The sequence below is a fragment of the Condylura cristata genome, unplaced genomic scaffold, assembly GCF_000260355.1.
Source record: "Condylura cristata isolate star-nosed mole 26May11 unplaced genomic scaffold, ConCri1.0 scaffold00017, whole genome shotgun sequence".
Lineage (NCBI taxonomy): Eukaryota > Metazoa > Chordata > Mammalia > Eulipotyphla > Talpidae > Condylura > Condylura cristata.
Window position 1 is genome coordinate 32,276,505 of NW_004567118.1, and position 12,950 is coordinate 32,289,454.

The following is a 12,950-nucleotide window of genomic DNA, read 5'->3' on the forward strand; positions in this document are numbered from 1 at the left end:
GGATTTTTAGAATTAAGAACATTGCCAAAGATATTCCCCCTTGTGAAAGGTGATTTTACAAAAAATGAATAAATAAGTATATCATAACAGATAAACTTCAGAGATGATGCAAAAACTTGGTTTTTTTTTTCCCATATAATATTGAACTCATGGTGGGAATTCAGGTGTGGGAGGGTTGAGGCAAAGGGGGAGATGAGGGACTGAAAAATGAGACACTTGAGGTAGAAATTTCTCAGAATTCCTCATAAAGGGCCTAGAGGACAACTGCAATTGTCCTCTTCAGGAGTCAATGGCTTTTCAAGAAGGAGACTTGTCCCCTGAGAAGTCTCCCCAGGGCTCCCTTCATGTCCTTGTTCCGCAAGCTGTAAATGAACGGGTTTAGCAGGGGAGTCACCACTGTGTACACCACAGCAGCTGCTGTATCCTCTTCTACTGAGTTGAAGGAAGAGGACGAGGGGAACAGATAAGCCCGGATTACTGTCCCAAAGAACAGACCAACAACAACAAGATGGGACCCACAGGTAGAGAAGGCTTTGCGCCTCCCCTGGGCAGAGGGGACCCTGAGAATAGCTATAACAATGCGGGTGTATGATATGAGGACAAGTGTAAAGGGGATTAAAATGACTGCTGCACCGAAGAAGAAGAGTACGAGCTCATTGACCCGAGGGTCAGAGCAAGACACCTTCATGAGGGGCTCCAGGTCACAGAAGAAGTCAGGAATGATTTTATGGTAGCAGAAGGAAAGTCGGAACATGAGGAAAGTGTGGATCATGGCAACAAGATTTGTAAGGATCCAGCAGACAGTGATCAGGATGGTGCAGCGGCGGGGACTCATGATCATCCTGTAGTGGAGAGGGTGGCAGATGGCCACATAGCGGTCATAGGCCATTGTGGCCAAGATAAAGATGTCCATGTCCCCGAAAGTCAAGAAGAAGTAGAGCTGGGTCAGGCATCCTGCATATGAAATGGACCTGCTCTGGGCCTGGATGTTTGCAAGGGCCTTGGGCACAGTGGTGGTAACGAAAAGGATGTCTGCACAGGACAGGCTGGCAAGGAAGAAGTACATGGGAGTGTGGAGACGGGCGTCGGTGGCAATGGCCAGGATGATGAGCAGGTTGCCAGCCACCGTGACCAGGTACATCCACAGGAACACTAGGAAGAGGATGCGCTGCTGTTCTGGCCGATCTGAGAGTCCCCAGAGGAGGAACTCAAAGCTGCTGGTCTGGTTCCTCTCTTCCATGAGCCCAGATGTCAGAACACGGGTCCTTGATTGAGACCCAGTAAAGTTCTCTAAATAAATTTCACTCAGAATATTGATGACTATGCTTTTCTTGAACTCTAGAGAGAAAGAATGATCCAATGTAGATGTATTGATTAGTTCCTGTATGCACTGAATATTTTTATTGAAACAATGTGCTAAGATTATGGGAAATGGTAAGAGAATTCTAATAGACTCCTTGTTTCATTTCCTGACACAATTTTCTGCCCCAAATGACTGTGCCTGTAGTTTTCTTTTTTTCAGGAAAGTGTGAATCTTTCATTCATTCATTCCATAGACATATCAACTCTGACCTTGGTACAGAGGTAGTTAATTAAGATCATGGTAAACTAACAGTCAACATTTTAAAATACAATGGGATAGACATGACTGAATATACTAAAATAGGGTATCATTTGATTCAGGTGTTCTCAACCCATGCAGTTGCCTTCAAGAGTCAATATGCTAAATACAGTTTCATATTACCCAATCTGCCAGGATCCAATACAACAGTCAAGCATTTATTTTGTAAATATATATAAAGTAAGCTTTTATTTTTCTATAGTGACACTGGAGAAATCTTAAGTTTCAGTCTCTAAAATCTCAAGAACTGATATCACTCTCTCTCTCTCTCTTCTGATATAAACCAGACTCTGGTTGAAAAGGAAGATTTCCTGAGTCCCAAATATCATTCAGGATCTTGGCTGAATCAGTTGGGCAGCATACTGAGGCAATCTTGAACAAAAGTTGGCGTAATGGACAGAGTAACGGATAGGGAGCGGCACTCTGAACATGAGGTGGAGGAGGGACTATGGGCTGCGATAAAGCTGTAAGGGAACTGAGGGTCACATTCAGAAACTTTCAGGAGTGTCTGGAGCATTATTCTGTATACAATAAAGTGCCACCAATGTTGATTCCAATGTGATGTTGGTGCTTGAGCAGCACATAAACCGTGTTCCTTCCCCATGAGTAGAATCATGTTAGGGTTGGTCATTCAGATGGAGAAAAAGAAATCACCTTTGGCACTAAAATATAATAGGTTGGAGAATGTTCTAAGCTGTGTCACTGAGTTGGCTTTCTTTAGTTTTTGAATGAAATCTACTTACCTCTCCTAGGCTTTGTTGGACAACATGGACCTCTCTCACAGGGGTCAGCCCAGCCTTACTAAATATAAAACCTGGACAATCAAAGTGAAAGTGAGCTTCCTCTCTGTGATAAAAGGAAACGCTGAAGCCCAAAATAAAGCAGCCAGAGAAGTCACTCTGGGGAGGACTGAATAACCAGTGCAGAGGCCAGGACTGGTAGTTTGGAAAGACGTATCAGGGACTTGGAGTAAATGTTCTCCATAATGAACAAGACAGTCATAAGTGGGTGAGTTTTCTAACTATCTTTGACAGGAAAAAATCTACACATCTGTCCATACCAATATCATTAATACATAAAATTTCATGGGTTTTCCATAGAAAAAATGTCCTTGCACCAAACATTCACAGTATTATGCCTATAGAATTCTGGCAATATTTCTCTGTCACACTTGAATTAAACATTTTTGCACCTCTGTATTACCTACAGATTATCCCATATGTTTTGTTATCCTTATTGTGCCTGCAATAGTAACTTGCATCTTAGGAAAATCAGAAAGAAAGTAAGACTGACAATTTGGCTTTTCAATAGAAGAGACTTACTAGAAAAGCATCTGAGAAAAATTTCAGTACAGTGTGCTTTCAGAGTTTTAAAAATGTAATAAACAATTAAAAATTTTTGAAAGACTATTACAATGGAGAAACAAGAAACTGAGATTAGAAACATCTAGATAACTGGAAGATGTGAAATAGAAACTTAAAAGACTCTATAAGTATAATGAAGAAAAAATCATTTTTTTCCAAATGACATTGCATTGCAAGTATTTATATGAAACAAAACAGAGATTATAAGAAACACAAAGATAGAAAATAAAAAATGAAAATGAAGCTTTTAATATTAAAAGAGTTGCAGAGAAAGAAATGGGTATAGGAACTAGCAAAGAACTGCTCCTTTCAATAGGAGCAGAAGACAACTAAATTAAAATGAAAGTATTTAAGGTTTCATATTTAAATGAGCACCCAGGAAGTACAGGAGGACCCTCACCTAGCTATTGAAGAAGCAATACACCTGAGAAAATCATACAAAGCAGCCAATCACATAGTTGCGAGACACCCTATGGGTGTCCTCCTAAACATTAATGCACATATAATCACTGTGGTCACACAAGTGAAAGCAGTAGCATTCAGTGCTAAGCTTCAGGTGCCTGGGAGTCTGCATATCTGACAAGTTGTAGGTCATGCTGATATAACTTGACTTTGAGAGATAGATGATTAGGTCAATTGCTGTAATCAATCACTGTTGTGAGAAAAATAATTGACAGAGGTGAATAAGCTATTGATATGATAGTATACAACAGGACTGACATAATGGCATAAAAATATAGATTTATTGGGCCTCTTCGGTGGCACAGGGGCTAAAGGCTCAGCACCATCAAGCTATCTGCAGTCACTGTAGCCTGAGTTCAATCCCCAACTAGGGAGTTGACCCATATGGTGCAGCAGATCTCTCCTGTCTCTCCCGCTGTTCCCCTAAGCAGAGCATTTCAGTCAGTCTGCTTATTCCCATTCTGTCTCTAGTAAACCCTCTCACTCACCATTCCCCTGGCCTGCACACCACTTCTTGTATACATGAATAAATAAAAACAAATCTTTAAAAAAATTGTAGATTCTCAAAATCCACATAGGATGCAGTTATTGCTAACATGGAAACTCCAGAAAAAATCATGTTTTGTAAAACATACTTAAGTTAGTCCCAAGAATTCAGAATAATGAGAGAGAAATAAAAAAGAAAAAGAAATGATGTTGGAGAACCAAGATTTACTCAAGAAAGAAAAAATTAAAGGGCAAGTGAGTTTTAGTTGTACTAAAATGGAAGACTCCATATGGACACTGGTGGTGCTGCACTGACCCTGTTGTAGTGTCTGAGGGACAAAGGATGTCATATCCAGATATATCTGACTTTCAAATATTATTTACCAAACAATTATAAATAATAATAAATAAAACATATAACTAGTCTTACTCTACCAAATTCCAATTAATTCTTTATCTTATTTAACTTTACATTACATTGTGAAACACAATTCATAGCTCCACTTACAGTCAAAGACTTTGACATTCAAACAAATTAGTAAATTCAACTTACCTCATTCACAAGTTTTAAGTGGTAGAGCCACGCATCAAGCTCAACCTCTCAAAATGTAAAACCAGCCATGTCCAGATAATTCTTTCTCCTTTCTGAATAGGTTCACGCCTTTTCTCCCTCAAACAGCTCTGTCATGGGAAAGAAAAGATGCCACTTCTAGTACTAACAGAAAGAAGATCACTCATTCAACAAAGTTACCAAGTGATAAGTAGCATCAGGAGTGTAATCATCTCAGGAAATGGCTGCTACTTACATAAAGAAGACTGGGAAGCATAAATAAACAAGTACACAAGAATGAATAGAAGGTATTATCCATTTCAGTAAAATAAGATAGGATGAGAATAAAATTCACTGTAGCAACACCAACCCAAGGAAATAGGAATCAGTGCAAAACACACGATGTAAAAGAAGACCATAATATTTACTAAAGAAAATCAACAAAGACATGAAGAATGGAAAGACATAACACAACATGTCATAAATGCAGATCCTTCCCAGCTGAAATGTTAATGCAGTCCACTCACTTACTGAGAGTCAACTTTTACTCCTCAGCACCCTGACATCCCAATTACCATACTGCATGCTGTTATGGTTACTAATTCCACGAGTCTCCACCTACTAAGATTATCTTAGCTTGTGTTATATGGCTTGTTCTTTTCCTCCAGGACAGTGAGTTCGTTGTGTTACTTGATCACCACCATAATTTTCCTCATGCAGTGGTGGAGCCAGACCAGAAACTCAGTTTATACACGGAACCTGGTGCAATAGAGGGCCACACAGGAAGCCACAGAGGAAGGATATTTAGTTCAGCCTGTAGGTCAGGGAGGGCTTCCTGGAGGAAGATGCTCAGAGAGGGGGCAAAAGGAGGCATGGAGTCCTCAGGATACTATAATATGCGTACATTACAATATTTACTAAGCTATTTGAAACATGTTAAAAGTGACAGGCAGTCATCATGGAGGGACAGAGAGAAGGAAGTGGGTAAAAAATGCTTTGAGCCAGAAACAGCCTAGACCCAGTGACGGGACAGAGACACCAGGATATACAGATTTCTGAGTGCTCCGTCCGGTCACCTGGTTGGGCAAGGACCCAGCACACTGTGTGGGATACTGACTGGGCCAGGCCTGAGAATCCAGTCAGGGCATGATCATCAGCCTGACCGAGGAGCACGTCCTAAAAGTAGCTTCTGCTAGAGCTTCCTCATTGGGGACAGAATGACAGAGGGAGGACAGCGTGAAAGGAAGGGAACTTATTTTAGTGGGTCCTTCTAGGCACCTGACCTAAAGGGTCCATGAGACATTGTCCCATCTGGTGGCGCTAACTGTGGCTGCTGAGGCTCAAGGGGCTGAGTGAATCCAGCCCCAGGCCACACCCTGCTCTCAGCAGGAGCTGGACTGTTCTTTACTCTTGTGACTCCTAGTCCCGGGCACTGGTGTCCTGAGCTTCGTAGGAGAGAAAGGCGAAGTAGGGCTCACATTAGGGGTCAGTAGCTCCTTCAGAGACAATGATTGTCCATCTAGTTTCATTCTCTTCAGGTGTGGACCTTATGGATGCCATCCAGTGTCCCTCAAGTCCCCTCCATCAGTCCTGCCCACACAGCTGTCTCCCTGCGCCTTGTCCACCCATCAGCATCATCAACCTGGCACTATGCCTGCCTGTTAGCATCACCGTGATGTATCAGCCTGTGAGTACAGTGTCCTCTTAACCCCACAGCCTGGCCCTCATCTCTGTTATTCTCAGTTGCCATTCCTGCAGCCCATAGGCCCCTGTGCTTTCCCGTCCTCCTCTACCCCCGCCTTCCTTCTCATTCCTGGGAGCTTGACAAAACATCCCGAGGAGGACTTCTCGTCTTTCTCACCTATGACTATTCCCAGTTAACCTTCATTTTCTCTATTTAATACCATGTTTGGGCACTATGGGTCAGTAGTCATGGAGGGACAGATTCATGTACAGGGGTACTCCAGAGGCTCAGAGTCTCAGGACAGTCCATGCAGAATTGGAGCAGGCAGAAGAGACAGAAGGGGCTTGGTGTTTGTGCTGTCAGCACCAGTCCCTGCAATTGGCTGACATGGGCCCAGAAAGGACAGGAGGGTGAGCAGCACTTGAGCCAAAACAGGAGCCTGAATCCCAGGGATGGCACTCACACTCCCAGCATCCTTGCCAACAGTGCGAGATTTGGATTCACTCTGTCAAGTGCTTAGGACTTTTCTGCCTGATTCCAACACTTCAAAGAATGAAAGCGAGTGTTATTCACCTTCATCTCCTCACTGAACCTGGCACGTGACCTTTCTGTGTAGCACTTGGGGCTGTATGGCTGTGCCCCACCCCTGTGAAGCTTACCTCCTGCCTGTGTCCATCTCAGTCACCATCCCCAAAGGCCACTGTCTCTTCTTCAGTCCTCTGCCTCATTAGGAAGGGAACATAGTAATCTGCCTAAGTAATGGAGCCTGATTCTGTAACCAGTGACCACGGTAACTGACTCATGTACAGGCCACCTACCTCTGCCCCAGCAAACTTTATGTACCCTAACTGCAACAGGGCACAGACAGGGAGATTCTCCTCATTAACATCAACAATAACCCTAATATCCTTAGTCCTGTGTTATAAAGAAACTTGTGCTGACTATTTATATCCCAGGTAGCCACAGCATGAGCCTTCTCTGGGGACCTGAGGGAGAGTGAAGCTCATAATTGTCCCATGACCTGTACATTCTCTCAGGAGCAGATTCTGCTAAGGGGGAATGATGTTCTCAGGCAATACTGGAATTTGGGATTTTATTTAATAAAGTTATTAACTGCCTGTGTCTAAGATTCGATCAGTCACAATGTCCATCCATCCAGAAATATCAGCCAGTGATATCTGAAATGACACTGTCTAAACGACGTCACAAAAAGGCCTCTTAAAATTTAGTATTTCGTCACTCGTGATTTAATCACTCGTGAAACCATATAACATGTATGAATCCAAGCTCATTCCAGTCTAAATTCCATTTTTAGGTGCTATATGAGAGGCATATAAGTCTGGGGTGGATGAGGTGAGAGAGCGCCTCCTTGCTCTGCAAACATCCAATTCTTTTCTTCTTTCGTACCCTTTTTGGGAAAAAATACTGAGTAAATTCTGAGTCCTAAAAGTCTACATTGAACCCTATATTTTTGTATTTAAATTATTTCAAGAATAAATTTAATTAGAGAGTATAATTTTCTCTAATTATATTGAGAAAATGTAAATATCCTCTGAGGTCCAATGTGGTCTCACTATTGCATATTTATATAACCTCAGTTCTATCCTTTAATGTTGTGCCCCGTCACCCATACTATGTTTATTTCAATTTCCTAATATTTCCTCTCAGGCCTTTGGCTATTGCATGCCGCTGGACTGGAGACTCTTCCTTCAGCAATGGAATGATTTTCTACTTCACACATTTTGTTTGGGCCTTTATATAACTGTATAAATTGGTTCAATTATCTTGGAGAGACCTTAGCTATATTAAACATCTTGGGTCTGGTAACCAGAAGTGGTGTGACATCATTCATGGGAAGTATGAAAGTGACTTATTGAAGGAGTGCTCTCGGAGAACAAGGAGTTAAGAGGGACTTGAACTCTGAATATTAGCTTCAGCTGGGTGTTAAGAGAAGCTCTGAATCAGCCCCATCTGGAGGTAAGGGGTGACCTCATCTACCCGGTGTCAGTCATTGCTCACCACCTGCTCTTCTCCCTCCCAGGCTAGAGGGGAGAGCTCATCCTCTGTCTAGGGAAAGGGGAATTATGACTCAGGGGCAGTCAACATTTATAGCATTCGGTGGTGTGAATTAGTGAACTACCAATGAAAGGCACCAGTAGCAGTTGCTAGTAAAATTTAAGCCATGTGTAGCCTTCATACCGACAATTCATTCTTGGCTATAGTGCCCTAGGAAACATTCTTTTCTGTGCTCAAAAGGAATTTATATGACAGTTTCTTTCAACTATTTTTTATGTGGAAACCTAAGCCTAAATGCCCTTCGACAAAGAAATAGATAAATAAATGATAACATAAACTTACTATAAATAGATAAATAAATGATAACATAAAATTATTATGATGGTAAAAATATGAATTTGGTTATATGTATACACAATCAAACTAGGCCATAATGAAGAAGGTAAGTTTCAAAATATAACAATGACACCCCTGAAATACAAATGCTAAATATGCAAAACATTACTAAACATAGTTGTGGGTGCACAAGTTTAAAGTTAAAATTTACATAAGAATATGACAAACACAAAGTTAATGGTAGAAATTACCCGTGGCAAGAGATCAAATTTGGTCAAAAGGTTTCTTGTACTAGGCTTTTAAAATTTTATTCACACACACAATACAATCACAACATTTTAGGAGTTAGTAAAACTGACCACAGATCTGTCTGGACTTCTGATCAGATTACATCCCAATAACCCCATCATCAATTGAAAATACTGTAAATTGAAAACGCTAACTGGGAGCTGCGTCACAAGAGTGTGTACAGCATCTCAGTTTCTATTGAAGGGTGCTGCTTTCACAAAATAGAAAGTAGAAAGATCTTAAGCTGAACCACTGTAAGTGTTCAGATCACTAGTGATTAATTTTCTCTACATGTGTAATAGATCACTAGTGATTAATTTTCTCTACATGTGTAATAGATCACTAGTGATTAATTTTCTCTACATATCATGCATGTGTAATATTTAAAATATTTATAATATTTAAAACTATTAACAATGTATACCTTAAATGATACTTCTTTTACCTAATAGTCCACTGATGTATCGGCCAGATACTTTTTATTCATTTCCCCAAATGAACTCCATGCTGCTACAAACAACATGTGTTGAACAGCCTCAGCTCTATGGACTACTACACTTTTACTCAGCTACATACCCAGGAGGTAGAGATACAACAGAGAGGCAGAACTGCATGGAATATGAATGGACACACACACATACATGAACTGGCACATATACACAAGTATATTTATATAGCACCTCCACTTACATTTATATTTATACAAATGATATGAATATATGGTGTGCATGAACATACTTCATGCATATAGAGTATATATCCTGTTGAGGCAAATAGGGGAGCAACCTAGCAAAAATGTATAGATACTTTTATATAACATATATTATATATTAAATTAATATATAAAATTAAATAAAAAATTAATTTAAAAGTATAAGCGTATTTTAATTTTAATTTTGCTAAGTACTAATAAATTGCTCTCCTAATTACATCTACTAGTTTGCACTCTCATCACATACATGTTTCCATTTTTTCCCCCATAATCTCACCAATACTTAGTATCATTAGACTGTCTAGTTTGGCATCTGAATGACTTCAAGAGCTTCTGACTATCTCATTACAAGTGAGATTCAACATATCTTGATATCTTTCCAACAATTTGAGCTTGGGCTTTTCATTTACAAACTTGTCTTTTGTATAATTCACCCATCTTTATTCAGGATTTTCTTGCACTCTCTAGATATTAATTCCTTATTGGTTTTAAGAGCTAGCTTATCGGTTTTAAGATAAAGCCTCTATGAACACTGCATGCAGGATTATGAATGGGTTGCCATACCTCGGAGTAAGCTACCAAGAATGCAATCATAGTGTTGTATAGTAGGTGAAAATTTAGTTTTATATAAGAAACTGCCAAATGCCTTTCAGTATCTGTAAATGTTACTTCCCCACCAGCAATGGATGAGTGACTCAATTTCTCCACATTCACACTAGTTTATAGTGCTGTCACTATTTTTTATTTTAGCTACTCAGGCAAACATTTACTGCTTTCTCATTATGGTTTGATTTGACTTTTCCCAGCAGCTTATGTTGAGCATTTTTTCATGTGCTCATTTGTCATCTGTATATCATCTTCAGTGAAATGTCTGTTGATATACTAAGCCCATTTCCTGGCCATTTTTTTTTTTTAATTTTATGGTTGGATCTTGAGAGCTCTTCATGCATTTTAAAATTTGTCTTCAGATTTTACATACAGGTTCAAAAATGTATTCTTGTGAAAAACAAAACAAAACAAAACAACTACTAGGTCCACAGGAAAAACAAAACAAAACAACTACTAGGTCCACAGGATTGCAAAGTGTTCTTCTAAAAGAAATAGCAATTATAGTAAAATCACATCAGCTGCTATTCACATGCGTGAATACTCTTTTTCACTCATCATCTCCTAACAATGGACAGAGCAAAGGTAGTTGGCATTTTTATGCTCATTCCAGAGATGAGGAAACAGAGATTGGGGGTGGCTACATATTCATTTTTCTTTATTTTATTGATCATCACTTTCAGTTAAGAAAAACTTGGCTAGATTATTTTTGTCTTACTCCCATAGTCTAAATCATTTTCTCAGACTTGTTTTCCTCCCTTCTTGGGAAAAAAAAAATGCTTTTCAAGGGTGTTTGCAAGAACTGTCTTTGTCCAGGCCTTGTAAGACTGACAAGTCTATTAAACCTAAAATTTAAGTAACTATTTGGCTAATCACTAATTTTTATATTTGATGTCATTTTCTTTACAAATTAATAAATATTATTTACCTTCCTACAGTAAATATGCTCTTGAGAAAGCTGATTTCAACTTTATAATTGTCTTTTATATGTGATCCTCTTGTTTTGAAAACATTAGATTTTTTTTCCTCTTTGTGTGTTCCTAAATTCTACTACATTGTGTTGGCATTTTTTTCTTATGACTTTTGTTTGGAGGGTTCTTTCATTCTGAAGTTGTTTGAATACATTTATAGAAATTCAATCATGATTACTTCTTGAAATATTTCATTCCCTTGTTTTCAGGAGTCTAATTTTCCACATATTGGAAATAATGTTTACTTCCTCTGCCTTTCTTATTATTTCCCCTTTATTTTCTGTATTTTCATTCTTCTTTGTTTGCTGCCTTTAAAAGAGTTACAAAATCTAACATTCTGTCTTTACCTGTATGTATCCTGCTTTTTATTTCATCTATGAATTATTTACTTCAACTCTCATTTCTTAATTGGCAGTATTTCCACTTTGTTTTGTATGCCATATTCTCAATAGCTTCCTTAAAGTATATTCTTCAGGCTTTATTTTACTGCTTGTCATCATTTAGATCCAGGTGGCATAGTTGGTCACTTATTTTACTCTGTACTCTCAGATGTCAGGTGAATTTGACATATGAATTCATGTTCTCCAAGTATATGGTTACCCTGTTTGACCACATATTCATAGCGGTCCATGGTCAGACCCTAGTTCCTATTTCTCTAGCTAGCCTGCCTGGAAGAGGGAGAGGGGCAGGATAACCCCCACAGGCCAATGTTTCAATCACCACACAGTTATTATCAGCCTCTCCCATTGCTGTCACCCACCTGGGAGATTTTGTGGAAGAAAAAATTGGGGAAAAAGAAATCTGTTAGATTGCATTCTGACAGTCTTAAGGGTATAGAGAGGGACTTAGTAAGTGCCTGTGAGTTCACCTGTTGTCATCAGCTCTACCTAGTAGGCTTTTAACCACCAGCCTGATGCCCATGAAGCACAGATAGCAGGTTTCTCCCAATACAATGTTTTTGCTTCCTCTATACAAATGGGAATATGAGCATCAAATAACATGAATGCATATCCCAAACTCATAGTACCCAGATGAAGTCAAATGACCAATAGGATATAAATGACAGAGGCAACTTCTCCCAGATTTTTGCCTCAGTGGGATAGGTTGTGACCTCCAGTTGATCCCATCCCTTTTCCTACTGGTTGAAATGAAGTTTGACAGCCATCTTTAGATGTGACATGAAATGCTCTCTGAGTTTAACCTTAAATCAAGAGGGATTATGTAACCAATATATCAGACCTGTGCTACTCTTCTCTCATGAGAGATATATAAATGTTCAGGGTTTTAAAACTACCCAGTTTTGGAGCTTATTTATTATAATAACCAAAACAGTCATTTTCCCCACAAAATATGAGATCAATAGGACAAATAATAATTTTATTTTGTAGATACTAGATTTCTACAGGGTAGAAGGGGAGAGCCTCAGACTAAGACCTCATCTCCTGGTCCCTACACCAGAACTGTTTCCTCAGATTGCTGTCCAATCACGTGGTCCATGGCTTCAACTCATGATTTTGTTCTCACTCTCAGTGTTGTCACACAACTGTGAATATCACCACAGAAGTAAAATCCATAAACTCTAATTATCTTTGATTCAGCCTTGGTTGAAAGTGGAGAATACATGCTTCTGCAGAAGGAACCTCAGGAGACACAAGATTCCTTTACTGCAAATGTGAATATCAGTTTTTAGTTAGACATGGTTACACGGATAAGGAAGAAGGTTAAAGAACAGCTATACACTAGTTACACAATAGTTGACTTATAATTATTTGTCTTCTCATTATCAATTGTTCATAAATCAACTCAGTAAAACTAGCAAAGACAATTCCTGTATTGTTGAGAGCCTTTTTTTTT

General features: G+C 39.3%; 1 protein-coding gene across 1 annotated transcript; it reads right to left on the reverse strand.

Annotated features, from left to right (window-relative positions):
- Positions 1-286: 286 nt before the first annotated feature.
- On the reverse strand, positions 287-1,240 carry LOC101631360 (olfactory receptor 1P1-like). Its single transcript, XM_012726177.1, has one exon. The coding sequence runs from the start codon at positions 1,238-1,240 to the stop codon at positions 287-289; it is 954 nt and encodes a 317-aa protein (XP_012581631.1).
- Positions 1,241-12,950: the final 11,710 nt, after the last annotated feature.